The sequence below is a fragment of the Stomoxys calcitrans genome, chromosome 1 (genome assembly GCF_963082655.1).
Source record: "Stomoxys calcitrans chromosome 1, idStoCalc2.1, whole genome shotgun sequence".
NCBI classification, from domain to species: Eukaryota; Metazoa; Arthropoda; class Insecta; order Diptera; family Muscidae; genus Stomoxys; species Stomoxys calcitrans.
The window spans coordinates 192,169,943-192,186,515 of record NC_081552.1 but is presented as its reverse complement, the minus strand read 5'-3'; the positions used below and the strand labels follow the sequence as shown (position 1 = coordinate 192,186,515).

At 39.3% G+C, this 16,573-nt stretch overlaps 1 protein-coding gene across 3 annotated transcripts in view; it reads left to right on the top strand.

Annotated features, from left to right (window-relative positions):
• The window catches only part of LOC106089461 (uncharacterized), a 36,415-nt gene extending 28,268 nt beyond the window's left edge, over window positions 1-8,147 (top strand). For all 3 annotated transcript variants that reach the window (XM_059360606.1, XM_059360605.1, XM_059360604.1), the window contains 3 exons: window positions 283-432; window positions 518-820; window positions 7,230-8,147. In XM_059360606.1, coding sequence (XP_059216589.1) covers window positions 283-432; window positions 518-820; window positions 7,230-7,436 — 660 coding nt within the window. In that variant the 3' untranslated portion in view covers window positions 7,437-8,147. The remainder of the gene's footprint in view (window positions 1-282; window positions 433-517; window positions 821-7,229) is intronic.
• Window positions 8,148-16,573: the final 8,426 nt, after the last annotated feature.

Here is a 16,573-nt window from a genome sequence, read left to right as displayed (position 1 = left end):
GGTCCACTTTTGATTTTGGGTGGTGTTTTTGGGGTAATGGTGGAGGGTCCGCCCCCTTCCGTTATCAATAAATTACAAAGCCTTTTCCTACTTCCTGACAATATTCGTAATCTACTCCCGAATACCTTTCATTTGAGTCCCATATTGCCATATCGTCAAATAAACCTATTTTAAGGGGTTTTGGGGCTGGGGCGGGGCCATAACAATTTCATTTTTATATTATAGAGAAAGAAGATTTCGAAAATTTTTTATCTTTCGAACTTGACTCTTTTACCTTTTCAGCAAAATCATGGGGTCTATAAAGTGGCCATGCCCCGCATATGCTGTGGCAGTGATGGACTGCAGTGGGCCCAAATCAAGCAAATGATTTTAAGAATATTTGCCAATGAATACAATACCGAAATAATGGTTTGTAATTATCAACCACCAAAGGTAAGATGGAAACAAACCTCATTGTAATCCTTAACACCAAAATATTTTCGATTTCTTGTGTCTTCTTCATTTGCTATCATTTCAGATTACCACACCCAAATGTCGTTTCGTCGAACAACGTGGCCACAATGTTAAGACCACAGAAAACTGTTCAGTTGTCCATACGATAAGTGCCGATTTTGCCATGTGCAGCGGCATTGGTGTTCAGTTTAATTGCAAAAATAATCGCGCCACTGAACAACTCAGGCAGGACAAACATACGGGAAATGTGGCCGTATTAAAAGATCAACATCGTTATGTTTATAATTTAGTGACCAAAGAACGGAATCATGAGCGCGGCACCTATGTGGCATTGTTCTATGCTCTAATTGCTACACGAGATCATATGGTATGGATGAATGAAATCAAAAACAATAAATTATTATTTTATTGCCAAGCTATAGAAATGGATTCAAAAACACTTCAGTGGCACTTAACAAGTAAGGACGGGCTAAAGTCGGGCGAAGCCGACCTTTTGATACCCTACACCACTTTGAATATACAGACAAAGTCTTCGAATTAAACATTTGCTTAAATTTGATGTGTAGAATTTGATCAAAATCCGTACATACTGTAGGAGTCATAGAGTAAATCGTTGTGCAAATTTTTGAGAAGATCGGTTGATAAATGGGTTAGCAAAGGCCTTAAAAGGGAAAATCGGGTGGTGTATATATATGGAAGCTTTATCTTAACCTGAACCAACTTCTATGAAATCCATCAGTCATCAGAAGAGTTATAAGAGAAACCCTCGCGCCAATTTTTGTGAAGATCGTTTAACCAATTACTAAATTATAGAGTACTATTTAAAATCGGACGAAAATATATATGGGAGCTTTATCTAAACACGAACCGATTTCTATTGAATTCAATAGCAATACCTGAAGTCATGAGGGAATTCTTTGTGCCAATTTTCGTATGAATCGGTTAACAAATGACCAAATAATTGCAATACTAGCCCAAATCGGACTAGCATATATATGGGAGCTATATTTAGATCTTAGACGATTTCTATGAAATTCACAAATAATGTCATGCAAAATTTCGTGAGAATCCGTTAACAAATTACGATATAAATGCAATTTTAGTCCAAATCGGGCGAACATATATATTGGAGCAATATCCAAATCAGAACCGATTTTTTTTTCAATTTCAATAGGCTTTGTCTCTAGTCTCAAGAAAACGCTTGTGACAAATTTGAAGACGATCGGATGAAAATTGCGACCTGTATTTTGTGCACAAATTAACATGGACAGACGGACAGACAGACATTGCTAAATCGAATAAAAAAAGTGATTCTGAATCGATCGGTATATTTATCAATGGGTCTATCTCTCTTCCTTTTGGGTGTTACAAACAAATTCACTAAGTTATAATATCACAGTAGTGAGGTAGGGTATAACAAGAAAAAACCAGTCCGACTCTTATATACCCTCCACCATGGATCGTATTTGTCAAGTTCTTTGCCCCATATCACTTCGATAGCTATTGCAATTATAACAAAAACAATTGGCGCCATAATTGGTTTGGCCAAAAAGGGAAGCCATTGTGCAAGATTTCAGTAAAATCGGGGAAGAATTACGTCCTCTTGAGGATAAAGAACAATAATCGGAAGAACGCTATATATGGGTTATGAACCGATTTAGACCATACATGGCACAGTTGCTGGAAGTCATAACAAAACACTTCGTTTAAACTTTCAGCCAAATCGGATAACAATTGAGCCTTCAAGTGGCTCAAGAAGTCAAGATACGAAATCGGTGTATATGGCAGATATATCAGGTTATGGACCGATTTAAGCCATACTAAGCACAGTTATTGGAGGTCATAACAAAACACTTCATGCAAACTTTCAGCCAAATCGGATAATAATTGCGCCTTCTAGCGTCTCAAGAAGTCAAGATCCGAAATCGGTTTATATGGCAGCTATATCAGGTTATGAACCGATTTAGACCATACTTGACACAGTTGTTGGAAGTCGTAACAAAGACTTTTTGAAAACTTTCAGCCAAATCGGATAATAATTGAGCCTTCTAGCGGCTCAAGAAGTCAGGATCCGAAATCGGTTTATATGGCAGATACATCAGGTTATAGGTCATCACAAAACACTTCGTGCAAAATTTCAGCTAAATCGGATAATAATTGCGTCTTCTGGCGGCTCAAGAAGTCAAGATACGAAATCGGTTTCTATGAGAGTTATATCAGGTTATTAACCGATTTAGACCAAATTCGGCATAGTTGTTAGAAGTCATTTTGGACTTTAAATCCAACATTTTGAAAAGGGCAAGAAAGCCATTGGTAAAATGGGGGTTTAGGTCGCGCGTCATGCACACACTGCAGTTGTCAGACCTATAATGCTATATGGTGTTGTGGTCTGGTGGACGGCACTCCAAAAGTTCATCTACTGCTCAACACTTAACCGTATTCAAACGATGGCTTGTTTGTGCATCACAGCCGCATTGAGGACGACACCATCTGATGAACTGGATTTAATCCTTCATTTTATGCCTCTGGAAAATGCTGGATATGGATTACACCCTACCTGAGCCGCTTTTTGATAAAAAGTATTGTACCACTATTCCTGATAGAACCGATTGGAACTACGATATCTCTGGTAATAAAAGTTACATATTGTAGATATGTATACGGATGGTTCCAAACTAGACGACCAGGTGGGCTTTGGGGTGTACTCTAAAGATCTAGAACTGGTCATATCGAAAAGGTTACACGACCACTGCAGTGTGTATCAAGCGGATATCCTTGCAATTAAAGAAGTGGTGGAATGGTTAAGATACAATGTCATTACGACGACCTGGAAAACCCTGGAAAACCTATTTCCGAACACAAAAACCGCCCTTCGACTGTCGCAGATCTCTCAAAAAGATGACTGATCAGTTCAAAATTCACCTGTTCTGGGTGCCGGACCACAGAGATATCCCAGGGAATTGTAAAGCGGATGAGCTAGCGAGACTAGGAACTACCCTACACATTCCAGGGATACTGGAATCTGTGGGTATGCCTCTAGCGATATGTAAGCTTAATTCTCAGGACCAGGCCCGTAGGACAACGAATGATAGATGGTCACAAAGATGGGGCTGTGAGCATTCCAAAACTATGTGGCCTCATCTAGACTTGAAGAGGTCTACCGCTTTGCTGTCATTGCCTAGAACAGAAGTCTCAGTTATTGCGTCCGTCATGATAAGTCACTGTTTAATTGGAGAACATGCTGACAGACTGAAGGTTGCCAGCAACGACTTTTGCAGAAGCTGTGAGGACATCGCGGAAGAAGAGACTTTAGAACACTTTGTGTGCGTGTGTCCCGCACTAGCAGTTAGAAGGAGTTCCACTTTAGGTTCTTATTTCTTTGAGAACTTGTCTGATTTAGCGGATGTGAACATTCGCAAGTTATTGGGTTTTTTAAAGCGATCTGGATGGTTCAACCGTAGGAACTAGAAAGCTTCTTCCTTCTTCTGTTCCTGTCGTTTCACAATGGACGAAAACGTCTAAGTGAGTCTGATGGCAGACTGCCGAAATTAACCATAACAAAACACTTGGTGCAAAATTTCAGCAAAATTGGATAAGAATTGCGCCCTCTTGAGACTAAAAAAGAATAATCGAGAGAAAGGTTAATATGGCACCTATATCAGGTTATGAACCGATTTGGACCATACTTAGCACAGTTGTTGGAAGTCATAGCAAAACGCTTTGTACAAACTTTTAGGCAAATCGACAATAATTGCACCCTCTAGGGGCTCAAGAAATCAAGATCCGAGATCGATTTATATGGGAGCAATATCAGGTTAGCCCCCTTGCTTCGTACCTTCATCGGCATGGGCTGCCGCCTCAGTGTATAACACACTACTACAACAACAACACCTGATCACATCATAGGTGCCCGACAAAGGATAGCTGGGAACACCACACAGGCTGCAACATTGAGGTCCGATTTGTGTGTTGTTCGTTGCTGTCGCCAGAAGCTTAGCTTCGAGCTACCGGGCGCGTCCACAAGTTGCGGATAGTGGAATGCTCCATGCGGAGTAGCTGCAACAGCAGTGGCGGACAATCACCGGTATTAAGCGGAGAGTCTCAGTGAGAGGCCGGGCGGAACCGGCTCTTGCACAAATACTGAGAGCCTATAATGTTCGATATGACAAGACGGGTTATTGCAAATTGCAATGCAAATTTTGCCCATGAACATTCTACTAAGGAACAGGGGCAAACTTCTCACATATCATTGAGTGCAGTCCGATTTTAAGTTTAAGCTCAATGATAAAGAGCCTCTTTTTTATAGCCGAGTCCGAACGGCATGCCGCAGTGCGATACCTCTTTGGAGAGAAGTTTTACATGGCATAGTACCTTACAAATGTTGCCAGCATTAGGAGGGGAAAACCACCGCTGAACGTTTTTTCCTAGGCGTTCACCGTCATAGGCGGACATGCTAACCTCTGCGCTACGGTGGCCTCCACCGGGCCACGGGTTATTAGCACCTTTAAATAACCAACGACCAAACTGTTCCGGCGGCGATCGGTCCTATGGACCCAAACGAGCTTGCTCACCTGCAGGAGCTCGATGAGGATCGCCATTTCCACATGAAAATGTGGCTACAACAACAACAACAATTGCGTTTAAGATGTATAATCGGGGGATCGTTTCATAAAGGAGCTATATCAGGTTTTGGACCGATTCAAACTTTATTTGGCGCATCTGTGGAATGTCACAGAAAACGTCATAGTACAAAACTTCAGCCGAATGGTATAAGAACTGCGCTTTCAAGAGACTCAAGAAGTCAAGATCTGAGATCGGTTTATGTGGTCGGTTTATATGTGAGCTAGATTAGACCGATTCAGACCTTAGAGGTCATAGGAGAAGTCATTCAATCGAATAAGAACTGCACTCTCTTGAGGCTCAATAAATACAATCGGGAGGTCGGTTTATATGGGAGCTATATCCAAACAGGGACCTATATGGCCCATTTACAATGCCAACCTGCCTACACTATAGGGAAGTCTTTGTTACAACTTCAAGCGCTTAGCCTTACTCCTCCGAAAGTTAGTGTGCTTTCAATTGACAGACAGACAGACATACGGTCGGACGAACATTACTAGATCGGCTTAAAGTGTCATGGCGATCAAGAATATATGTGTACTTCATGGGGTCTTGGATCAATATATCGATGTGTAACAAACAAAATGTTTTTTTTAGGGCTGCGGAGTCTAGCCCTCGTTTTCGACCCCGGATCGGAGTAGGAGTTTTCAGCCAGAGTCGGAGAGCGGTTTTGTGTCGTGCGCTCAATAGTCCGACTTCGACATCTAAAACTCGACTCCGCAGCCCCGGTTAGTATACCCCATCCTATGGTTGAGGGTATAACAAGTAAGAGTGTGCTAATTTCGGCCGGGCCGAATCTTATATACCCTCCACCATGGATCGCATTTGTCGAGTTCTATGCGCGGTATCTCTTTTTAGACAAACATAGAATAGAATAAGAACTGTTATGCTATTGGAACTATATCAAGTTATAGTCCGATTCCAACCATAAATTAATGCTGAACATTGTAGAAGTCATTGTGTAATATTTCAGTTCATTCGGATAAGAATAGCGCCTTGTAGGGGCTCAAGAAGCAAAATCGGGAGATCGGTTTATATGGGAGCTGTATCAGGCTATTGATCGATTCAGAGCATATTGGACACGTATGTTGAAGGTCATGGGAGAAGTCGTTGTACAAAATTTCAGCCAAATCGGATGAGAATTTCGCACTCTAGAGGATCAAGATGTCAAGATTCCAGATCGGTTTATATGGCAGCTATATCATTTACGCCATACTTAGCACAGTTATTGCAAGTTATAACAAAACACCTCATGCGAAATTTCAGCCAAATCAGACGAGAATTGTGACCTCTAGAGGCTCAAGAAGTCAAGACCCATGATCGGTTTGAATCATACTTAGTACAGTTGTTGAAAGTGATACCAAAATACTAAGTGCAAAGCTTCAGTCAAATCGGAGGAGATTTGCGCCCTCTAGAGGTTCAAGAAGTCAAGACCCAAGAACGGTTTATATGACAGCTATATCAAAACATGGACCGATTTGGCCCAGTACCAACCGACCCACACTAATAAAAAGTATTTGTGCAAAACTTCAAGCGGCTAGCGGCTACCAAAACACTACGTGCAAAATTTCAAAAAAATCGGACGAGAATTGCGCCCTCTAGAGGCTTAAGAAGTCAAGACCCAAGATCGGTTTATATGGCAGCTATATCCAAACGTGGACCGATTTGGCCCACTTACAATACCAACCGACCTACACTAATAAAAAGTATTTGTGCAAAATTTCAAGCGGCTAACTTTACTCCTTCGAAAGTGAGCGTGCTTTCGACAGACAGACGGACGGACGGCTAGATCGACTCAAAATGACATGACGATCAAAAATATATGTTCTTTATGGGTCTTAGACGCATATTTCGAGGTGTTACAAACAGAATGACGAAACTAGTATACCCCCATCCTATGGTGGAGGGTATAAAAAGGCGTTTGTTTTTTGTTTTTAACGGTAAAGTTCTCCATGTGTTCTCAAATGGGAACCATGTATGAACTTCTACTAACCATTCGTAAACACATTTGCTTGCTAGAAAGAAAACATATATAAAAATTAATTAACAAGAATTGTTTGTTGCTGCGATTTTTGTTATCGAAAAAATAAAATTACTGTAAAAATCAGTTAACAAGTATTTAATTAACTACTGTTTTTGTTTTCTCTTTTTTACAGCGCAAGCATGGTGTCACCAAACTGGCAATACCCCGTTTGGGCTGTGGCATTGACCGTTTGGATTGGTTGCGTGTCAAGGACATACTTGAAATGGTATTTGCCGAGGATGATGTGGAGATCAAAACATTTGCTCATGAGCCCATGGTCTCCATGGCCAGTCGTGAGTCATTGCATGTCCATTGTATGTCATGTAAGCGAGCCTTCTGACAAAGGGCCAAAAAAGAGCAGAAGGGTCAAGGAACATCCCAAAAACCAAAATAATGCGTTGTTAAAGCTTTAAATGTATTACAAAAAAAATTCAAAAAAAAAAAATTATTTAAAAATGCTTAGAAATCTCACTATGATATCGTAGAACATATCGTCATCATTGCCATCATCTGGCTGATGGAAAGAATAAAAATATGTGAGTGGTCATAAATCTCTTTTGGAATCAAAGCTCATTTTTGGTCATGCCGGCTTGTGGTCATGTGTTTCGCGACTTGAATGGAAAGATGAATGAATTGCTGGTTCTTCACAATTCGCGTTCAGATTTATGTAAAGAAATTTCTATTTAAAAATAAATAATTCGACGAAAACATCGCTCATAGTGGCGATGAACAGATTTTGATTATATTAAACATTGGGGGAGCATGGCATGACCACTGCGTTGGTGATGATGATGATGATGGCGATAATGATGATGATACTTTTTGGTCATGTCAAATGATGTCATAATTTTTTGTTTTGTGTTTTTTTTTTTTACTTTTCGCACCTGTAACAAGTTTTATTTTTAAATTGTAATTAACTTATATACAAAAAAAAAAAAAAAAAAAAACACAGAGGGTATATCTCCTCTCTTCCATATAAAAAAGCACTTCATATGTATGGTTGTTTGTATTGTGTATTTATTTTTTGAACAAATAAAATGAATGAACATTTTATGGTGTATTTATTTCCATTTTGAAGCTGAAGCTGTTGTTAATACGGACAAGTTAATGTCATTTTTAATAGCCTTTCAGTGGCATAGATTGTCACCAACGGGCGATTTGTATTTGTTTCAAACTTTTTTTTATGGGTAATAACAACTTTACTTAGTGCTTGTTTTTTTGTTTTGTCAAACATACACAAGAACAATGGTATTTTTTTTTAAATATTTTTGTGGTGGATTTTATCACCTGTTTTAGAATGCATAATCAAACAATTAATGACAGGTGAACTGTGATGCGGAACATATTTTGTGAATTATATGAACCACTAGCCGAACCGGGCCCTTCCGCTGCGCCTTCTTTAACTCTCTTATATCTTTTTAGGGTGGGGACACTTCGCCCTAAATGAGGATATCGAATTCGAGCCATTGTAGTCTATGACGCTGAACGCCTTCGAATCCTGGCGAGATCATCGGGCAAAGCGGTGTTTATCCTCTCTAAATGTTGGCGACATTTGCGAGGTCCAATGACATGCATGGTCATTTAAAAAATTTTCCCCAAACAGGTGTCGCACTGCGAAACACCGTTCGTACTCGGCTATAAAAAAGTTCCCTTATCATTGAGCTTAAACTTGAATCGGAAATCACTCTTTGATGTGTGCGAATTTGTCCCTTCTCGGTTCCTGGTGAAGACGTTCTTCCTTAGGGTAATGTTCTCATAAGGGGAGGGATGGCACCTCAGACGTTTCGACTCACATATCAAACGCCTTTAATTTGAGCCCCATACTGCCAGGGCCGGTAAATATGAACCGTTTGGAGGATGTTTTGGGGCTGGGGCGGCCACCGGCACTTTGCACTGAAAATAGTTATCAAATTCTTTCTTTATTCCCAACGGAAAAGAAGTTCAGTTAAGGGGGTGCTTTAGAGCATACCCCAAAACACTTGGTTTCAAAATTGGATATCAAATTCGTTTTCTACTCTCAAATACCTGTCATTTGAGTCCCATATTGTCATAATGGGTCAAATAACCCATTCGACGTATATTTAGGAGGAAAAGCGCCACCTAGACTTGATTTCAATGTTATAATCGTAATCTACTGCCTAATACCTTTCATTTGAGTCTCATATAGCCATGGTCGGCTAATATGCCCATTTGGGGGTATTTGGGGGTGGGCGACCTCCCAACTTGCACCTAATGCTTTATGCCATCTTTGTAATCTACTGCATAACACTTTTCATTTGAGTCCCATATTGACATGAACTTCGAATATATCTGTTTAAAGAAGTTTTGGGGTTGGGGTGGGCCCGCTGAGTACTTTGACCCAAATTTTAATGCCATGTTCGTTTTCTGGGCTCTAATACCTTTCATTTGATACCCTTATTGTGACCATCGGACCACTTTCGGATATGGGTGGCGTTTTTGGGGTAAGGGGGAGGGTCCGCCTCCACCCCATAAATTTCCTTCTAGACAAACGTATACAATCTATGAAATTTTAAGAAAATCGGTTCAGCCAAGTATCATATAGTCATAATGGGTCTAATGGCGTTTTTGAGGGGTGGCCTCACCCCCTATACTTCGATCTGATTTTGTATGCCAGATTCAAAATCTACTCCCGAATACCTTTCATTTGAGCCCCATACTGAAATGAACGTCCAATATGTCTGTTGGGGGATACCAAATTTTAATACCATATTAGATTCTACTCTTCAATACCTTTCATTTGATATATATATATTGTCCCGATTGGTTCACTTTGGATTTTGGTTTGTGTTTTTGGCATGAGGGGGAGGGTTCGTCCCCCTTCCGATACCGAAAAATTATATAGCCTATGTTTCCTTCCAGACCAACCTACACAATATGCGAAAATTTCGAAAAAAAATCGGTTCTGCCGTTGTTCAGTCTAGAGGGAACAAACAAACCAAGTCCCATATATCCGTGATTGGCTAATGTGCCACTTTTGGGCCTTTTTGTGGGAGTGGGTTGACCTCCTATACTACGACATAAATTTCTATGCCAGATTCGTTATCTACTACCGCATACTTTTCATTTGATACCCATATTGTCTTTATCGGTCCACTTTTGTTTTGGGTGGTGTTTTTGGGGTAACGGTGAAGGGTCCGCCCCCTTCCGTTATCAATAAATTATAAAGCCCATTCCAACTTCCTGGCCATATTCGTAATCTACTCCCGAATACCTTTCATTTTAGGACCCATATTGTCATGATCATCAAATAAACCTATTTTAAGGGGTTTTGTGGCTGGGGCGGCCCCACAGGTACTTGGACCCAACTTTTAACAAACACATATTGAATTTTATATGTAAGACTTGCTGAGCCCGGCCTGCTCTGCTGCGTCAGATGATGCTATGCTGGAGAGGACTACCCTAAATATGGAAATGTCTGCCTAATTTCAGTTGAAAATGCGTTCCAATTTTCCTGTGGCTTTTCTACACTCAAATAGCTCATATTTAAACCCCACATTGCAATGGTCAGTAAAAGTCTTGTTTGGAGGTGTAGTGGACTGCCAATAGACTTGATAGCACAAGTGAAAGTCAATTTCGTGCTCTACTCCTAAAGACCTTTCATTTAAGATCCATACTGCCATGGTCGGTTGGGGGTGGGGTGACCCACAAAACACTAAGCCCCAATATTGGATTTCAGGTTCGTTTTCTACTCTCAAATACTTTTACTTTCATACCCATATTGTAGTGATAGGTCTATAAATCCGTTTGGCGGTTTTAAAATCGCCCTGCCCATCTCCGAGATCTGGTGTTTTTGAAAATAAGGGCAAGGGGGAGGGTCCGCCCCCCCATCAGATATCAAAAAATTAAATACACTAATTTCACCACGGGTCCATAATGCACCATCTGTGAAAATTTCAAGAAAATCATTCCAGCCGTTTCTGAGTCTATATGTAGCACACACAAACAAACAAATCGATAAACAAACACAAATTCATTTAAATACATACTAGCTGGACAGGGCTCGCTTCGCTGCCCTTCTTTCACTCTCTTATTCGATCTGAGCCCTATACTGGCACGGTCGGTAAAGTCCTGTTTGGGGGTACTGGTACGGCCTTTCAGATATTTTGCCCCAATGTGGATATCATATTGGTGGTCTACTCCCAAATGCCTTTCATTTGAGCTTTATATTGCTAGGGTCGGTAAATAAGTCCGGGTGGGTGAGGTGGACCGTCATATATCAGATTCATTCACTAGTCCCAAATACCTTTAATTTGAGCCCCATATTGTCATTATTGCTTTGTATTTCCATTTAGCAGGCTTTGAAATTGGCGCGGCCCCCTGAGTATCCCACCCTAAATAAGGATACCTAATTTCTGTTTATGAATCATTATAAATAACCTAAATTTAAAATTGCCCCACCTATCTTCGAGATCTGGAGTTTTTGAAAATAAGGTAAGGGGGGAGTCCGCACATTTTAGTTTGGATGTTAAATCTACTTCATTCTTTTGGTTTTGGTGATGGATTGGAGTAGGGGGAGTTTAGGTGAGGCGTCCCTGAAACACTTGGACATAAATATACATCAGATTTGAGCCCTTTATTGTCGTAATTCACAAATATGTCCTCTTTAATGGATATCAAGGGTGGGGCAGGCATCCACGCGCTTAGCCCTGAAAAAAGATTAGCATCGTGCTCTACTCTTTCTTTTATTTGAGGCCCAATAGCCCAATTTGAGGCCTCAGACACCGAGACATATGTCATGCTGGGGGGTTTTGGGGGTGGGGAGGCCCCTTAGGCACCAAGAAATAAATTTTTTTGTCAGATTTGTATTCTACCTTTAAATACCTTTCATTTGATATCCATATTGTCCCAATTGATAAATATGCCCAGCGAGCGGGTTTTGGGGGTGGGGAGGCCCCTCATACACCAAGGAACACTTTGGGCTAAATTTGTATACCACGTTCGTACTTTACTTTAAATACCTTTCAGTTGATACCCATATTGTCCCAATCGGTTGGGATCGGGCGTCCCCCCAAGTTATTTGCCCTAAAAATTTTATACCAATTTCGTGTTCTTCGCGTACCATAAGGTGGAACACAAATTTCGATTGAATCGGTGCACGCATCCCCGAGATCCGGCGTTTTTGAAAATTTTGGGTTGGAGGGAGGGTCCGCCCCCCCTGCCCCTCGTATATCAAAAAATTTATTGCCCTATTTTCACCGGGGGTCCAAACTCTACCATCTGTGAAGATTTCATGAAAATCGGTTCAGCCGTTTTTGAGTATGTACGGAACAGACAATAAAAACAAATATTTACATATGCATAAATATGAGCCCGGCCCGCTTCGCTGCGCCTTCATTTAGGTTGAGTTAGGTTAGGTTGAAAAGAGGGTGCGGATATTAATCCACCCCATGCCACACACCTAAGCCAGTAATCGACTTGTTGTGCGCTCTAAATACCAAAAAAAGTGACCTCGAAAAACACAATCTAAGTTAGGAATTCCATACTACTTACAAAATCCTCAATTGTTTTCCATGTCACGCCTCTAAGTTGATTTATGTCTGGTATTGAGTCCCCATTAAAGTACCAGTACCAGTTAAATACGAAAGCCGAGCAATGTTTAAGTTTAAGTTTAAGTTTATTTATTTGATGAATACCTACACAACAAGATAAAAAATCTTATAATTATAGTGCAGGCTTATAAGAACAGTCATATATCCTTTGAAAAAAATAATAATAAAAATAATATAAAAATTTTAAGGAAATATAAAAGAAATGTAAAAAAAATTTTTTGAATATTAATGATGGAAATACAAATTATTGAGAAAAATAATAAATTAAAATAGTTTTCACTTTAAGGAAGAAGTTAACAATGTTTAAAAGGAGAGAAAAACAATTTTTGAATAATTAGTTACTAAGAAGAATAAAAAGTCTTTTCTTAAAGTCTGACGCGTTGCTGATGTTTTGGATTTCGTGGGGAATGGTATTCCAAAGACGTATGGTACTCGTATAAAATTGCCATTTAGATACTAGACTCCTTCTTCGAAAAGGTACAAGTTTTCTACCCCTTCTAGATCGGGCGAATACTAATTTGTCGTAGAGGAAATTGGGTGTTTGTGTCACAATGATCTTATGCAGGAATTGTAGAGATCTGATTCTGAGTAAATTGTCAAAACTACAGCCATAAAGGGAATTCGCCATGGTGGAAATATGTTGATTTCTTCTTACACCATAGACATACCGAATAATGCTGTTAAAAACTACATTCAATTTCCGTTGGCTTAGTGAATCGCAGTTCGCAAACAGTTCACAGCCATAGATCAAACCAGGAATTAGAAACATCTTCGCTAATAGAGTCCGAACCTCAATAGGTGTATAAGAGTGTGTGATCCACAGTGTACGCAGCTTTGCATATGTCTGCCCTGCTATAGCATTCACATGATTAGACCAAGTCAATGAGCTATTAAAAATTACACCTAAATTCTTCGCACTAGACACAATATCAATCTTCTGACGATTTATAGTGACATCCAAGTCTCGTAGAGTAAATCTTTTACTCTTGTGAAAAACAATAATTTTCGATTTATGAGGATTCAGAAATAAACCATTTGCTGTGGCCCAGTTATAAACACGTGAAAGGTCCTGGTTGAGTTTTGTAACGCATTCACCAATATCATCAACAGAACCGCTAAGAAACAACTGAACGTCATCAGCATACATGATGATCTGACTGTGGACTAGCTGGCTTGGAAGATCGTTTGCGTAAAGTGAAAAAAGAAGCGGACCTATTATAGAGCCTTGGGGAACCCCCTTGGGCACTATTATTGACTCTGATATGGCATCTCCTACGTACACTGACTGCTGCCGATTACTGAGATACGATTGAAAAAGCTTTATAGAAGTATCACTGAACTTGAAGAATCTTCTGAGCTTCATATATAGATTACGATGATCAACCGAGTCGAAAGCCTTTGAATGGTCAAGAAGGACGAGAAAACTAACATTACCATCATCAATTTTACTCCTTATCGATTCCGAAACTTCAACTAATGCACTAACGCAACTATAATGAGCTCGAAACCCGGTTTGTCTATCAGATAACAGCGATTCCCTTTGGAGATATTCAGACATTTGTCTATGTAAAATCTTTTCGAAAACTTTCGAGAGGTAGCATAATATCGAAATCGGACGAAAATCGCCATTGGATTTAGGGATAGGAATTATCTTTGATCGTTTCCAGATACTCGGATATCTACTGGAGATTAGAATTGAGTTAAAGAGATGAGTAAAATAAGGTAGTAGGTAAGGAACCAGTATTTTAATAAATCTTGGGTCAATACCATCAAGACCAATGGCATTAGACTTCACTGACATAAGACTATGTATAACTTCATCGTGCGATACACATCTAAACTCAAAACTGCAGTCAACATGTGTGTTGTCCACTACCCTATTAGTGACTTGATAGAAAGTGGTGTCTATATCCAAGGTCGGAATATTAACAAAAGATCTATTCAATTCGTTGATATCTCCATGGTAGGTAGAAATCGCCTTGGATTTACCAACTCCGATATCATTTATAACCTTCCACTTGCTTCTCGTGTCTAACGCCGAATAATATTTGGATGAAAAATATCGTAACTTTGCATCATTAATAACTTTATTAACCTTATTCCTGGCCGTGCGAAATTCTTCCTGAAGTTCAGGAGTCTTAAAACGTTTCTAATGAAATTTCTAATAGTGGAATTAAACCAAGGCTTAGTGTTTGATCTTTTCATTTTCGTTTTAATAGGGACTGTTGTATCATAGATACGAAGAATGTTTTCTTGAAGAAAGCTCAATTTATCATCAACAGATATAAGTCCATATATTTCATGCCAATCGACTTCCTGAATCCTCTCATCTAAAGCAGAATAGTTCAAGTTCCTGAAATCGCGGTACGAAAACTTCTCCACTTTCTCCGACAAGGTGAAATTGTAAGCTAGATAAATCAAATCGTGTTTCGAGAAACAAGGAGCAGATATTTGTTCATTAAGTAAAATATTGGAGGCATTATTTACAAAGAATAAATCTAAAAGGGTATTAACAGTTGAAGAGAAATGAGTAGGGTTTGTAGTATTAGTAGGGTAGAGACCCAGTGTCAACATATTGTCCGTTAAAAGCGAGTCTACAAGAATATTGGAATTAAAGTCTCCAGTTATGACAACGTCACTATATCCCAATGTCACGGACTCTAAGACGTTATGTATTTGATCCAAATCTATCGTATTGTTTGGCCGGTAAAAACAACCAATCAAAATTTTCCTCGAGTTACTTGAAAGTTCAACGAAAATATACTCCGTCTGATCCTCAGGATTAGATCTCAACCGCAGTTTAGCTTTCAGAGCGTTCCTTGCATAGATGGCAACACCACCTCCACGACGTTCTCGATCCGATCTGAAAACCGTGTATCCTTTCAAGTTTATCAAGCTATCGGGTATAGCACTGTGTAGCCAAGTCTCCGAAAGACATATAATATCAATTTCCCCATTCTCAAATATATATTTAAACTCATCCACTTTGTTTACTATACTTTGGGAATTTATGTGACAAAATTTCAAACCATCTCTTTGTTTTGCTAGTATGCGCAGTAAATTTCGAGTTACGTCTTTGGAATATCTATCAAAATTAATCATGTGTGTCACAGAGAGGCAAACAAAAGTAAAGAGTAACATCAGCATCGCGTTTGAAAGAGAATGTCCCTGTTTGTATTAGCCAAAAAATATAAATATGATAAATAAAATTATAAGAAAAACAAATTAAAAAACTCTTTGGAATATTAAGTTGTAAATTCGATAATACATACAAAATCAGGAAGATTATAAACAAGCGTACTATAAGTCTAGCTATGAATTTCTGCATGAGGTATTTCTTCCAAAGCACGTAAGTTATCAATAATTTTCGGATGAAAAATGCATATCGGCTCGTTGCTATCAAAGCGTTTAATATAAGCAAGTCCTCGAAATGTGTATGCAGACTTGACAAGGCCTTTCTTTTTCAGATGAATCGCATCTTGCAGGAACTTGTAATTCATATTGGACAGATTTTCATTTATATAATATTGTGATGTAGATCTGAAACCAATAGAATTCAGTAGTAACATATTATTGTGTATCTTTTTATAGCCAGAAACAGATTTTAGGAAAAAGTTTTTGTCGTATGGTGACATGAACTTTATTAATATTACGCCATCCGGTGAATTGAGGTTTTTTGTATTATTTCTATTTTGAAGGCGATGGATTGTTTTTATGCGAGGTACAGCTATATTTATAGATTCGCATATGTTGGCAAATACGTCGAATAAGTTTTCTTCAGTTTGATATATGAAATGCTCCAAAGTCTCGTCATCTTCCCCGCATGCCCTACACATGCTATCACTTGCCCCACCGATTTTACATAAGTGAGCTCGTAGTCCTATGTATTCCGTTATGATGCCGATAG